The sequence below is a fragment of the Wyeomyia smithii genome, chromosome 2 (assembly GCF_029784165.1).
Source record: "Wyeomyia smithii strain HCP4-BCI-WySm-NY-G18 chromosome 2, ASM2978416v1, whole genome shotgun sequence".
Lineage (NCBI taxonomy): Eukaryota > Metazoa > Arthropoda > Insecta > Diptera > Culicidae > Wyeomyia > Wyeomyia smithii.
In genome coordinates this window covers 201592608-201604727 of record NC_073695.1, presented here as the reverse complement: position 1 = coordinate 201604727, position 12120 = coordinate 201592608, and the positions used below count along the sequence as shown (strand labels likewise).

At 39.8% G+C, this 12120-nt stretch overlaps 1 protein-coding gene across 5 annotated transcripts in view; it reads right to left on the bottom strand.

The window, feature by feature from the left end:
* Positions 1-5112: 5112 nt before the first annotated feature.
* The window catches only part of LOC129725180 (uncharacterized), a 67284-nt gene continuing 60276 nt past the window's right edge, over positions 5113-12120 (bottom strand). For 3 of the 5 annotated variants that reach the window (XM_055680694.1, XM_055680696.1, XM_055680695.1), the window contains 11 exons: positions 11334-11436; positions 10079-10292; positions 9861-10006; positions 9679-9741; positions 7830-9605; positions 7716-7769; positions 7488-7661; positions 7357-7428; positions 7006-7080; positions 6342-6890; positions 5113-6280 (listed from right to left, as the gene is read on the bottom strand). In XM_055680694.1, the coding sequence (XP_055536669.1) occupies positions 5673-6280; positions 6342-6890; positions 7006-7080; positions 7357-7428; positions 7488-7661; positions 7716-7769; positions 7830-9605; positions 9679-9741; positions 9861-10006; positions 10079-10292; positions 11334-11436 (3834 nt within the window). In that variant the 3' untranslated portion in view covers positions 5113-5672. Of the gene's footprint in view, positions 6281-6341; positions 6891-7005; positions 7081-7356; positions 7429-7487; positions 7662-7715; positions 7770-7829; positions 9606-9678; positions 9742-9860; positions 10007-10078; positions 10293-11333; positions 11437-12120 lie in introns of those variants that run through there. The other 2 variants (XM_055680697.1, XM_055680698.1) reach the window with 2 other exon arrangements.

Sequence of the window (12120 nt, the reverse complement as noted above, 5' to 3'; positions counted from 1 at the left end):
TAAAAATTCGTCTTTCATTTCAAGTTTCAACAAAAAATTTAATTTACTGGGTTGTTACAGAAACCTTGAATCCGCAAAATCCGCGCCACGGGTTTTGAAGATCCGCACCGTGAAAACTAAATCCGCGCCGAAAAAAAAAACTAATAAAAACTTATGATTCAACATGGTAAATACCATCTTTAAGATGTCATGCTGATATGTGAAACTTGTTTGTATTTAGCGCAGGACAGTTGACTTACTGCGGCCATGATGCTTAGGAATGATGCTGACCAAAAATGTTGTTTGAAAATTCTTATGTACAAATGTAAAATGCCCGTAGCACTGATTTTTTCTCTCGCGATTTTCTCTCGTTCGAAATGATTATGACGAGTAAAATTCCTGTGAGACATAAGCTAGACATAAAAAGTGAGAATTGAATGACGAGATTTGAGAAATGTGGGTTGAGAGACTCGATAAATACTTATGATATGAAAAGTGATAGATAACCATTTAATCCCGTATATTGTCGGAAACATTCAATAAGTAATTAATAATCTTCGTGAGTTGCAAACCATAGGAAGTTTTACTAAAATTTGCAAAAAATCTTGTTGAAAATAATTCAAAAGGACGAGATAGGTTTTAGTTAGAAAATAAAAAAAACCGGTTAGGGGCCATCCACATACCACGTGGACAGATTGTTAACGATTTTGACCCCCCTCCTCCCCCTCCGTGGACAACTGCCCATATAAATTCTGAAAAAATTGTATGGACCGTGGACATTAGCCAAACCCCCCCCCCCCCCCAAACTGTCCACGTGGTATGTGGGTGGCCCCTTATCAATACGATTGAGTATATGTAGCTCACGTATAGCGTGAATCTCGAAAAAGTAGAAGAATCCCTCAACTCGAATTTAGGTCTAACATTCAACTTATGTTTATCTGTAGAAACATGGAATAGACTCAAGTAAGAGTTTTTTAATGCAGGGTGACCACTCAAAATCAATTTTCGATTTCCCGCTTTTATCCCGGTTTGCCTGAAGATAGGTTTTAAATTTTCTCGGTGCTTTATTTTTAAAAAATATGTGGAAAACATCAATTTTACATGTTTGTCTATATCCTTGCGAGAATAGTGTTATTAAAACTATGAAAAATATTTCTCCTTCAAAAATTTTTTCTTCTTTTAACTGTTTATCGACTTTAGCAAGTACCTTCATGGAGACCTCCTGCACAATTTTCGCCCTTTTAATCTAAAAATCGTTGACAATCTTCCTTCTGCTTTTTCTCTCTGTCAACCTGCTCTTGAATGCCAATGGGATGTATGGAAAATATTAAACTTCGATCGTTTTACATTAGAGCTTAGAAGTTTTGTCTTCTCATGCAAAATTTGTTCTCAAGCGAACTTCGGGAAAAGGAGCCTCAAAGTGACCAATGAAAAAGTTCACATGGAACTGTTAAAATAATTTTTTTATAGTCAACGTGTTGGAAATTCATAAAACGTTGAGATCTGTCATCTCGGAACATTTTTTTGAAAAATTTCGATCCTGGGACCAATGAAATGTTTCTCTTATGGTTCGTAAAATAAATTCAACCGACACTCTGAATAAGCAATTTGAAATGAATATTATTCAAAACAATCGGTATACAATGCGACTTTTCCTGGAAATCCGCATGATAAACCACGGAAATTCCGAAATCCGCATTAAAAAAAAGGCGTGAAAAACCAAACCAAAAACTGCGTAAAAAGCAATTTTAATACATTTCTAAACGAAAGCATGACAGTTTTTCTGGTATTCGACAAATTTGAGCTCCTTTTTTTAGAACAGTATACAACTCATCTTAACGAAATTGTCTTGAAATTCTAAGATAAATCAAAAAATTGTTTTGCCAAAAAAGATTTTTAATGACATCAATTTTAGATCGTTATAATATGGAAAAAAAGAACAATTATTCAAAAATAAATAATTTTCTTTTTTAATCCAATGTAGGTAGGTATATATCCCATATCTAAAAATTAATTTATTACAACTCGTTCATTGCCAACATTAGTAGAAGACATGCAGGAGGATGATTTTCCTGATGCGAAGCCTAATTTCCCGTCTTTTTTCCGGTGATTTGAAATTCCCGTCTTTTTCCCGCTTTTCCCGATAGAGTGGCCACCTTGATTATTAATGTACGTAAACATTTTTGTAAACAAAGCTTCAAACGACGATTTGATGCAACTGTTAAGTGGGCGTGGGTTGCAAGGCAATCGCTTCTAATAGACCATCGCACTGAATATTTCAATCTTACTATTTTAAAGATAGTGGTAGCTTGTCTCCTCAGTTGGTCTCGAGGTACGATGCTGGCCTAACAAGCTAGTTGTCGTAGGCTCGAGTCTCGCCACGGGAGAGACTGTTAGTGTCAGTAGGATCGTAACGCTAGCCCCGCAATTGTCCTGTATGTTTAACAGTCGGCTGCGAAGTCTGTGTATAATAAGCAGAAGGTCAAGTTCCGAATCGGATTGTAGCACCATGGCTTTGCTTTGTTTTGGTAACTTTGTTTACTTTTGTATTTGAACAAACAGTTTGAAGTTAATATAAAATGATGTCATTACTGAGGTCGATGAGACGGATGTGAGTTCAGATGCGAAACACTTAAAAATTTCTGGTCATGAAAAAGTTCTTGTTCGAAAGACTTTTTTCGCTTAAAAGTACCCATTTTGATTCGTTCAGAAGAGCTACAGGCAACTCAATTGTCTATCTGAAAACCAACTTCGAAAAACTTTTCAGAACTCGTAAAAAAGTAATATACGGATATGGGTATTTCCGAAATCAGGATGACCTGAAATCGACCCCAGACGTCGTTTTAAAATCCAAGGTGGCAAATGGTGATTTTAAAAAAAGCATATGGGTCATTCCATACGAAGTGTCCATGGAAAAGTATAAACTTGGACACGACCATCACGGATTTGGCTCGAAGCTGGGGGAATTATTCATCTAGGTTCACTATGAAAAAATCCCAATTTTGGTGTCGATTGGAATACCCCCCGCTCTGTGGGACCCTTCTCTTTGTGACAAAGTCAGGCAATTTTTGTTAAAAATTCCGTTTTTCTTTTTCTTACAATTCATAGATGTAGGATGTCCGCAAAATACTGATAGATGATTTTTAAAGGAAATAAACCAAGGAATCCAAAAAAATAATTTTTGACTGGAAGTGTTGCCAGATAGATTATTTTTGTATTTGAAACTAAATTTACATTTTTCGTAAAAATGCTATATTTCGAGATTGGCTCATATTACCACGGGGTGATAGTTGTTTCTCACGTGAAATTTTCCAAGGAACACGATGAAATTAGCAAATTCAAAATAAAAATGGCTGCATTTGCCGAAAAATGTAAATTTAGTTTTCAAATACAAAAATAATCTATCTGGCAACACTTCCAGTCAAAAATTATATATTTTTTGGATTCCTTGGTTTATTTTCTTCAAAAATCATCTATCAGTATTTTGCGGACGTCCTACATCTATGAATCGTAAGAAAAAGAAAAACGGAATTTTGAACAAAAATTGCCTGACTTTGTCACAAAGAGGGGGGTCCCACAGAACGGGGGGTATTACAATCGACACCAAAATTGGGATTTTTTCATAGTGAACCTAGATGAATAATTCCCCCAGTTTTGAGCCAAATCCGTGATGGTCGTGTCCAAGCGGCGTGTACACTTCGTATGGAATGACCCATATACAAAATTTTCACCTGCCCAAAAAAACTAGTGAAAAATCGAAAAAGCGATCGAAGTTTGGCCTTTAAAAATCCAATAATTTACCAAGGGGGTTGGCTGCATGAAATTTCAGTTTTCGAAAATGTTTTTGGTGTCAGAATGAAACGTCGAGATCTGGTATCATCTGAAGCAAATCATGATTTTTGTGATTTTTCGGATTTCTTTGTTTTGCGCCACCCTATTTTGAACCCAACTGACCAGAAATTTTGCACAGGGTGTTTTTCGGGCAGAAAAACATTTTGTATAGGGTTATTTTTACTACATTTTTTTATTACTTTTTTCTCATACAAGTGATTGGCACCCTACTACACAGGCGCCATGTTTCATTGAACTCTGAAAGGGTGTTGCCAGCCTCTCAGTCGATAACCTGATTTTTAGGTAATTGAAAACAAAATTGCAAGGCTTTCCGCAAAATCTGCGCCATGGAGTAGTAAAAACGCGCCGAATCTGCAAAAAAAAGCAAAAAACGCGAAATTCGCGCCGTCTGTAACAACCCTGAATTTATGGACAAAATTTAATCTTTTTTGGATTCAATGTATAATCTAGTGTATGTTCCCTAACGAAATTCAAACTAACTTGAAAATGGATGCTTCTACGAAGTAAAATCTTATCAGCTTTGCGCTTTAAAATGACTAGGTATTTAAATTGTTTAAAATGATTGGAATATGAATATTTAAAAAAAGTTGAGATTAAAAACTCAAAAACTAAAAACTTACCATTCCATAAAAAAAATGTTTTTCGTTTCTCCATCCTGGACTATTATTAAAAGTTGCATAATAACAAAATTGAAAAAGCATTTTTTTTTTGTAAATTAAAATGTAGTGTAAATTTTCCAATTTTTCAAAATAATGGAAGTTTACTTTTTCGGTGTATATTTTTGCAAGGCATTCTTATTTCTCTCAAACTCATTCTCAAACAGTTTTTCTATACATACAACCAAAGGTTTTCTGATCTGCAATGCTTTGAATGCCAAAATGCATAAGTACTTTGGTAAAAATTTTCTCCATCTGTGAAAAATATTCAGTTTAGTAGGCCAAATTCGTGTGCAAAGTTCCATTCAAATTAAAAATGGTCGTTATTCGACCACAGGTCATTTGAAGCAATTTTGCTCATGCATTTCCTAATGGAAAAGGTCCCAATCTTCGTAAGAACAGAAAAATCGATCCAAATTCTAACACCATGTGAACAAACCTTTCGGAACTGCCAAAAAAGTGAGATTATGTGATCTATATGTTATATATATAAATTTTTTTTCTTTTCTTTCTTTTATCCAGAACTTATTGAATTATTTTATAAAGTTCCTCAGAACAATGAAAAAGTTGGTAAGTAACTCCCATAAAGCCCATAGTACTGTGTCCTATTGGATAACAAACAAAGTTTTAGATTTCTTTGAAGCATTTTTATTAAAAAAAGTAACATAGAAATAAATAAGTACACTCAAAAAAAACAGTTATTTTGCGAACGGATAAATCTTCTGGAGAGTGAGTGAAGCTCCCTGACAAACAATGATGTGAAAATGAGATGAAAGCGTAAAAATGCATGAGCGTTGAGGTGTCAATTTAAACATGAAAAAACGTTGTGAAATAAATGAAATAGATGAGATGAACTCTGGAGTACTTCGTGATACGGTCGTATGTGTCAACGTAAACAAAACGAGTGAGAGATGATTTGTGCTTGTGAAGTATAAGGAATATAACTCTTACTCGTTTTATTTACGTTCAGACATACGACATTATCACAAAGTACTCCAGAACTGATGCTTCCTCCCTCCTTTTTTGTTTCTCTCACTGCCAGCTATTCATTCTACAGTAATCACAATGCTTAAATTCGAATGAGTATTTTTAATGTCACGTCCTACGTGTGGACGCCATCTTAGCTGCTCGTCCAATCCAGTCTTAACGTGAATAGGTATAATGGCTGTACACCTAAGCTAAGATCTAAGCCACCTCGATTTGCGTCTCTTGCGTCGGTTGCAGTGCGGTGAACGGTGTTTCAAGTAGCTTCTGTTGAGTTGGACGCCTTTTCCGAAGGCGTCTAGTTAGCATTTGACGCATCTTCAGTGGCTGTTGTGGTTGTTCTTGTTGAACCGTCCAGCTTCCATCTTCACCTTGGATTAACCGCTGGATAGGAAGCTCCTCGAGAGCCCGCCCGTCACCGTTGGGCTGTGCAGGGACTGGCCAGTTTATATGCGTAGGTAGCCCACTTTTAGCGGCATTGCAATTTGGTACGTAAAGAATCGGAATGAAACCAAGATAACCTGTCGGACGAGACTGGTCTTGAGGACAATTGCAAGGAGCTTGGGGAACATTTGGCGGAGCAGGATAAGGGTAAGGCACGAAGAAGTAAGGGTATTGTGAAACGGCCACCTGATAATTGGGGTTTGGTGGATATTGATTATTGTTTCCGCTGGGCGGCGGAGTACCAGTCTCGATCGGTCGGGAAGGTGGCTGAACGCCACTGGCAGTAGGTGGATAGCTCGGATAAGAAGTTGTATACTGCGATTCAGGACTCTGAGTTGGTTCATATGGATATCCAGTAGACGGTTCTAAAAGAAATAGTAAAATTAGTATCCTTACACATGAGCTGCCGCAAAAGTTGTGCTGAACCTTGAGGGGGTCTACCAAAATCTACATTACCACCACCGCCGATTGTTACGCTACCTTGCTGGGTCCCTAGAAGTGGCGCACTAATATTGGCATTCGTAGCAAGCATTCCACTAACTTCGGCGCCGATGTGCTCAGGACTAATTTCTCCCCCAAACAATCCGCCAGAAGTGCTACTTACGTTAACCGAACCGACCGCCAGGGTCTCGGTGTGATTCGTCATACCTTCAACTGTGAGCTGTGCTCCCTCAATTGAACCTTCCAAACTGGTGCTCCCAGAAACCGACAAATTCGAGCTGTTAAAGCTATTCGAACCTGTGTGCGCTGCTTGCACACCGTTGGCATCTAGCGACCCACTGCTCACTGAGGAATGGTTGAAGCTGGCCCCCAAAATATTACTGGTCGAGCTGTGGTTTGCACTTGCATGAATTCCAGAGGATCCAATATCTCCTCCGAGCATCGATGAACCGGTATGCGCGGAACTGTTATGGGAAGCCGTTAGGGTACCGGAAATACCGGCGTTAGAAATTCCAGTTGCTACGTTTAGACCACCTATAGAGTATCCGTGGGAGAAAATAGAAGCACAAAGCAGGAGAAGCGCAAATCGGAAGCAAAAATTAGTAATCAAAAAGCACTCGGCATGATTCCAATATCGGCAGGTAATTACCATTTAGTCCACCAATGCTAATCAATGCGCCAATGCCCCCAATGCCTGCTACGTTCGGTCCAATGCCAATGTGTACTGGTGGTGGTATGTGGTGGTGTATGTTTGTGAACAAGTGTGGGTGTACATGATGATTGAGTGTGAATGTGGTGTAGTGCACGCATGTGATTATGCAGTTACGATTCAAAACAAAAATAGCTTGTTATATAATAAATGACTAGAGATGATGAGATTACCCTTAGGTTTAATTACAAAATTTCATATTCCTCAAGGTATTTAAATTTAGTTAGCAACATTTACTGATTTATATTCAGCATACTTTTCATTGAATGAAATGAAAGCAAACAAACTCACCGCCACCGGGACGAACACTCGTTGCTTGCTGCTGTGTTTGGCCTTGGTTCTGTCCCTGACCTTGGTTTTGTCCTAGTCGAACAGTCAAAAAAATGAACTGAAAAATCATTTTATATTAACCATATGCTAACCTTGTCCTTGCCATTGACCTTGAGACTGTCCTTGACCTTGTCCTTGACCCTGGTTTTGTCCCTGCCCTTGCCACTGTTGTTGTCCTTGCCCTTGCCCTTGACTTTGTCCTTGTCCTTGACTTTGTCCCTGCCCTTGGCTCTGTCCTGGACGATTTCCTTGACTTTGACTCTGACCTACATACAGGATAAACTTAAAACACTCGTGTAAATATTAGTTAACCATTCTACCTTGACTCTGATTTTGCCCTTGGCCTTGGCCTTGGCCTTGCTCTTGTGACGATCCTAAAACTCAATCACTTACATTAATATCGTAACGTAGCTTGTACATGCAATCGAACCCACCTGGCTGCTGTCCTTGGCCTGGTTTCTGGTGACTCCATGAAGCTTGTATATTGTGTTCGCTGGACCCCAATGGTCCCTGGTGCGAACCTTGGTGTTGAGCTTGATGCTCACCACTTCCATTCTGATGACTACCTTGATAACTTCCTTGGTGTTGACCAGAGCTAATCGGTCCTTGATGTTGGCCCTGATGCTGTCCTTGATGAGATCCTTGCTGTAATCCTTGATGACTGCCCTGGTGCTGTCCTTGATGTTCACTGGAGCTAATTGGACCTTGATGCGATCCTTGTTGTTGACCCTGGTGTGAACCTTGGTTAATTCCCTGGTGGCTGCCTTGGTGCTGGCCTTGTTGTTGGCCAGAACTGACTGGTCCCTGGTGAGATCCTTGACTCTGTCCGCCATGTTGCCAAGAGGAACCCTGATGGCTACTACCATGTTGATTCTGTTGCTGACTTGAGCTAGCAGGCCCTTGATGAGATCCTTGACTTTGACTTCCATGTGAGCCTTGACCAACGCCTTGATGGCTGCCCTGGTGCTGTCCCTGATGCTGTCCTGAACTGATGGGTCCTTGGTGAGAGCCCTGATGCTGTCCCTGATGGTGATGTCCCGGTCCGGATGGAGCAGTCTGTCCTTGACTTTGACCTCCCGGACCTTGCGATTGCCAACTTTCACCTTGCCCTTGATTCTGATTTTGACCGGTACTTGGTCGGTTACCACCCTGTTGACCTTGGTTCTGTCCTTGGGCTTGCCCCTGCCATTGACCCTGACCTTGCTGTTGGTTTTGTCCAGGGTTTTGAGGTTGGCCTTGTCCTTGACCCTGTCCTTGCCCTGAACCAGGTCGATTTGCTTGTCCTTGACCCTGGCCCTGCCCTTGCCATTGTCCTTGTCCTTGCTGTTGACCTTGCCCTTGACCAGAACTGGGACGATTTCCCTGTGCTTGACCTTGTCCCTGCCATTGAGCTTGTCCTTGTCCAGGTTTTTGGTATTGACCTTGACCTTGTCCTTGCCATTGGCTTTGGTTTTGACTTTGTTCTTGCCCCTGTCCCTGTCCTTGATATTGTCCTTGTTGTTGTGCTTGACCTTGTCCTTGACCTTGGTTTTGTCCTTGTCCCTGCCCCTGCCATTGCCCTTGTCCTTGCCCTTGGCCAGAACTGGGACGATTTCCCTGTGCTTGACCTTGTCCTTGTCCTGGTTTTTGGTATTGACCTTGACCTTGTCCTTGCCATTGGCTTTGATTTTGTCCTTGCCCCTGTCCCTGTCCTTGTCCTTGATATTGTCCTTGGCCTTGTCCTTGACCTTGGCCTTGTCCTTGATTTTGTCCTTGTCCTTGATTTTGTCCTTGCCCTTGATGTTGTCCTTGTCCTTGTCCTTGATGTTGTCCTTGTCCTTGTTCTTGATGTTGTCCTTGTCCTGGATGTTGTCCATGATGTTGTCCTTGTCCTTGATGTTGCCCCTGTCCTTGATGTTGTCCTTGTCCTTGATGTTGTCCTTGTCCTTGATGTTGTTCTTGTACTTGATATTGCCCTTGACCTTGATGTTGTCCTTGCCCTTGTCCTTGGCCTTGTCCTTGTCCTTGACCTTGTCCTTGACCTTGTCCTTGACCTTGTCCACTCCATTGTCCCTGGTTTTGTCCTTGTCCCTGACCCTGCGTTGAACTCGAACCCGGTCGACTTCCTTGTCCCTGTTGACTTTGCGTTTGTCCCTGGCCTTGATTTGGGCCACCTCCACCAGAACCCTGCCCTCCCTGGTTTGGTCTATTGGGGGACGCTCCCCCAGGAGCTAAAAATAAAAATTAAAGACACTCTCGAGCAGCCGCAGCTGGAAGCATATCTGAAATAAAAATCGAAAATACCTTGAGGATAACCAGAGCCACTTCCACCAGGTGTGCCAGAGCCGCCGGGCGGCCTTGTAGGTGCTGTGAAAAAGCGGGTGAAACGAACATCAACGGAACGGTGCAAGAAAGCCTAGGTGCATCGATAGGTGCAGAACAAAACCTGCCGTTTTTCATGGGTGAATAATTCGTCAATTACTTACTAGAAGGGGAAGGTGTCGATGTAATTGGAGGACCATCAGGTCGGAGACCACCTGGATACATCCCACATCCGCGGGGCAGGTAAAGATCTTTCCAAGCGACTTTTTGCCCTCGCTGCTTAGCCAGTGGCTCATCTTCGCTGATTGAGCTTATTTGAACATTAAAGTAAAATAAAATTGCTATAGAAAACCAATGACCTTTAAGCCAACACTTAACTCACTTGCTGTACTGCGTAGGAACATCTGCAAATATTTCCACCGGATGGTTGGGTTCTATTACACGGTATCCGTGAGAGTCCGCCACATAGTGTGTAACCCGTAACAGCCCATTAGGATCTATGTAGCCATAACATCCGTACGTGACTCCATCCGGACCTCGAGTTTCATGATGAAACTGTCCATTAGGTCCTACCTCATATCCGAATTGGTATGCGCCTACGAATGAATTAAAGATTACTTTTAGGAAAGTCGCGTGAAGTTAAATAGGCTTTTCGCGATATTGAAAACGTAAACCAATATGTATGCCCTATAATCAACACTAATGATGAATCATAAATTTGCTTAATTTAATCATTTAACTTATTACACGACAGAGGCTACTTGGAATCCAAAGTTAATCAATTTTTTTCTTTTCTCATACAAACTCATCGTTATCCTGCTGTCTTCTTCTAAATGAGGAAGAACAGCTTCTAATTGAATTTATGGCGGCACTCTTTAAAGACCATTGTTCGATGTCTACCTGTTGCTCGAAAGCTGCAGTCAACATATAAGCAAATAGTAAAGCAGTAAGATGCAAATTGCCGTTCGCAAGCGTTCAATCGGTTGGAATGCCTGATTTATTCCAATCGTTATCGGCGTACAAGAACGGGAACGATTCCCACCGGAAAGCATAATAGAAGCAGTTAACAGGAGTGTGTGAGCATAAGTGGTGTACCCAAAGGACCACAATAATTGACTGGATGGTATTTATTTGGAATGCACAAGTGCCGGTAACTTGCTTCTGAATGCGAGGAATTGAAGCTTGTTCTCACTGGCTCGAGAAGGAATTGCCGGCGTTGTACAGCAGAAAACGTTTTACTATACAGAAGCGAGTTTCAGATTCTTTGATCGAATGTAATAAAGTGTGATAACGTTTACTAAGCAGTCCGATGAAAATTCTGATCTACCTCCTAGCATAATAGTTTAAATTCTTGGGCAGTTGAAGCAACATTAAGCATCACTTAGCGCTTCGTATTCGTAAACTTGAATTTCGAGTATTTTTTCTCTCTCTACTTTACATCTGACTAGTTTAAAAATACTGCAAATGCATATTTTTGAATCTGAGGTTTCTAATAGTAGCTCTCTATCGTTCTTCGATTTATTTGGTTCTCTATGCTTTGATTGGATTTTGTTACATACTCATCATTATATATTATATAAAAGTACTCAATATATCCTATGATATCTTATACTCGCTAGTGATTCCTTTTTACTCACTGGTATCAAAATTCGCCTGGTGATATTGGGTTTTATTCGGTTCATCAATATCGACAATCACTTCCTGTTGAGCTAATGTGATCACGATCTGCGTTGCCAAAACCTGTAACAAATAAAATTTTAACCGTTAAATATTGTCAACTCTGCAGATAAAAACTAAAAGTTAAAAAAAACTGTTATAGAAAAATAACACTTAACAAAATTTGTATTGTAACCGACACTTTCATATTTTGATATGTTGCGTTTGTTGCAATTTGGCATTTTACCATTTCGACATATTGACATATTGCCATTTTTTTGAATTTTTATCTAAAATCTTTATCTTTTAAATCTTTATCTTAAAATTTTACCTTTTAAAAATGCAAATTTTTACATTTTGAAATTTTGGTATTTTGGTATTTTGGCATTTTGAAATTTTGAAATTTTGACGTTTCGACATTTTGCCATTTTGACATTTTGACATTTCTCGCGTAATTTTTCAAAAGGACCTAAGTAACAATGGGAGACTCTCTCCTCTCTCAGTTTGCTTCGTTAATTACGTCGTCATTATAAATATTTTCCAAGCTTTCTTCCCCTTAATCGAGAGATTGTTATACTGTTATACTTGCTATGCATTGAGTGTTATGAAATATGGAAAATATAACATAGTTATTGATCAAAGAGAAAGTAAACAAAGAGTTAGATAGATCCTTTTGAAAAATTACGCGAGATTTTGACATTTTGACATTTTCACATTAGGACATTTTGATATTTTGACATTTTGACATTTTGACATTTTGACATTTTG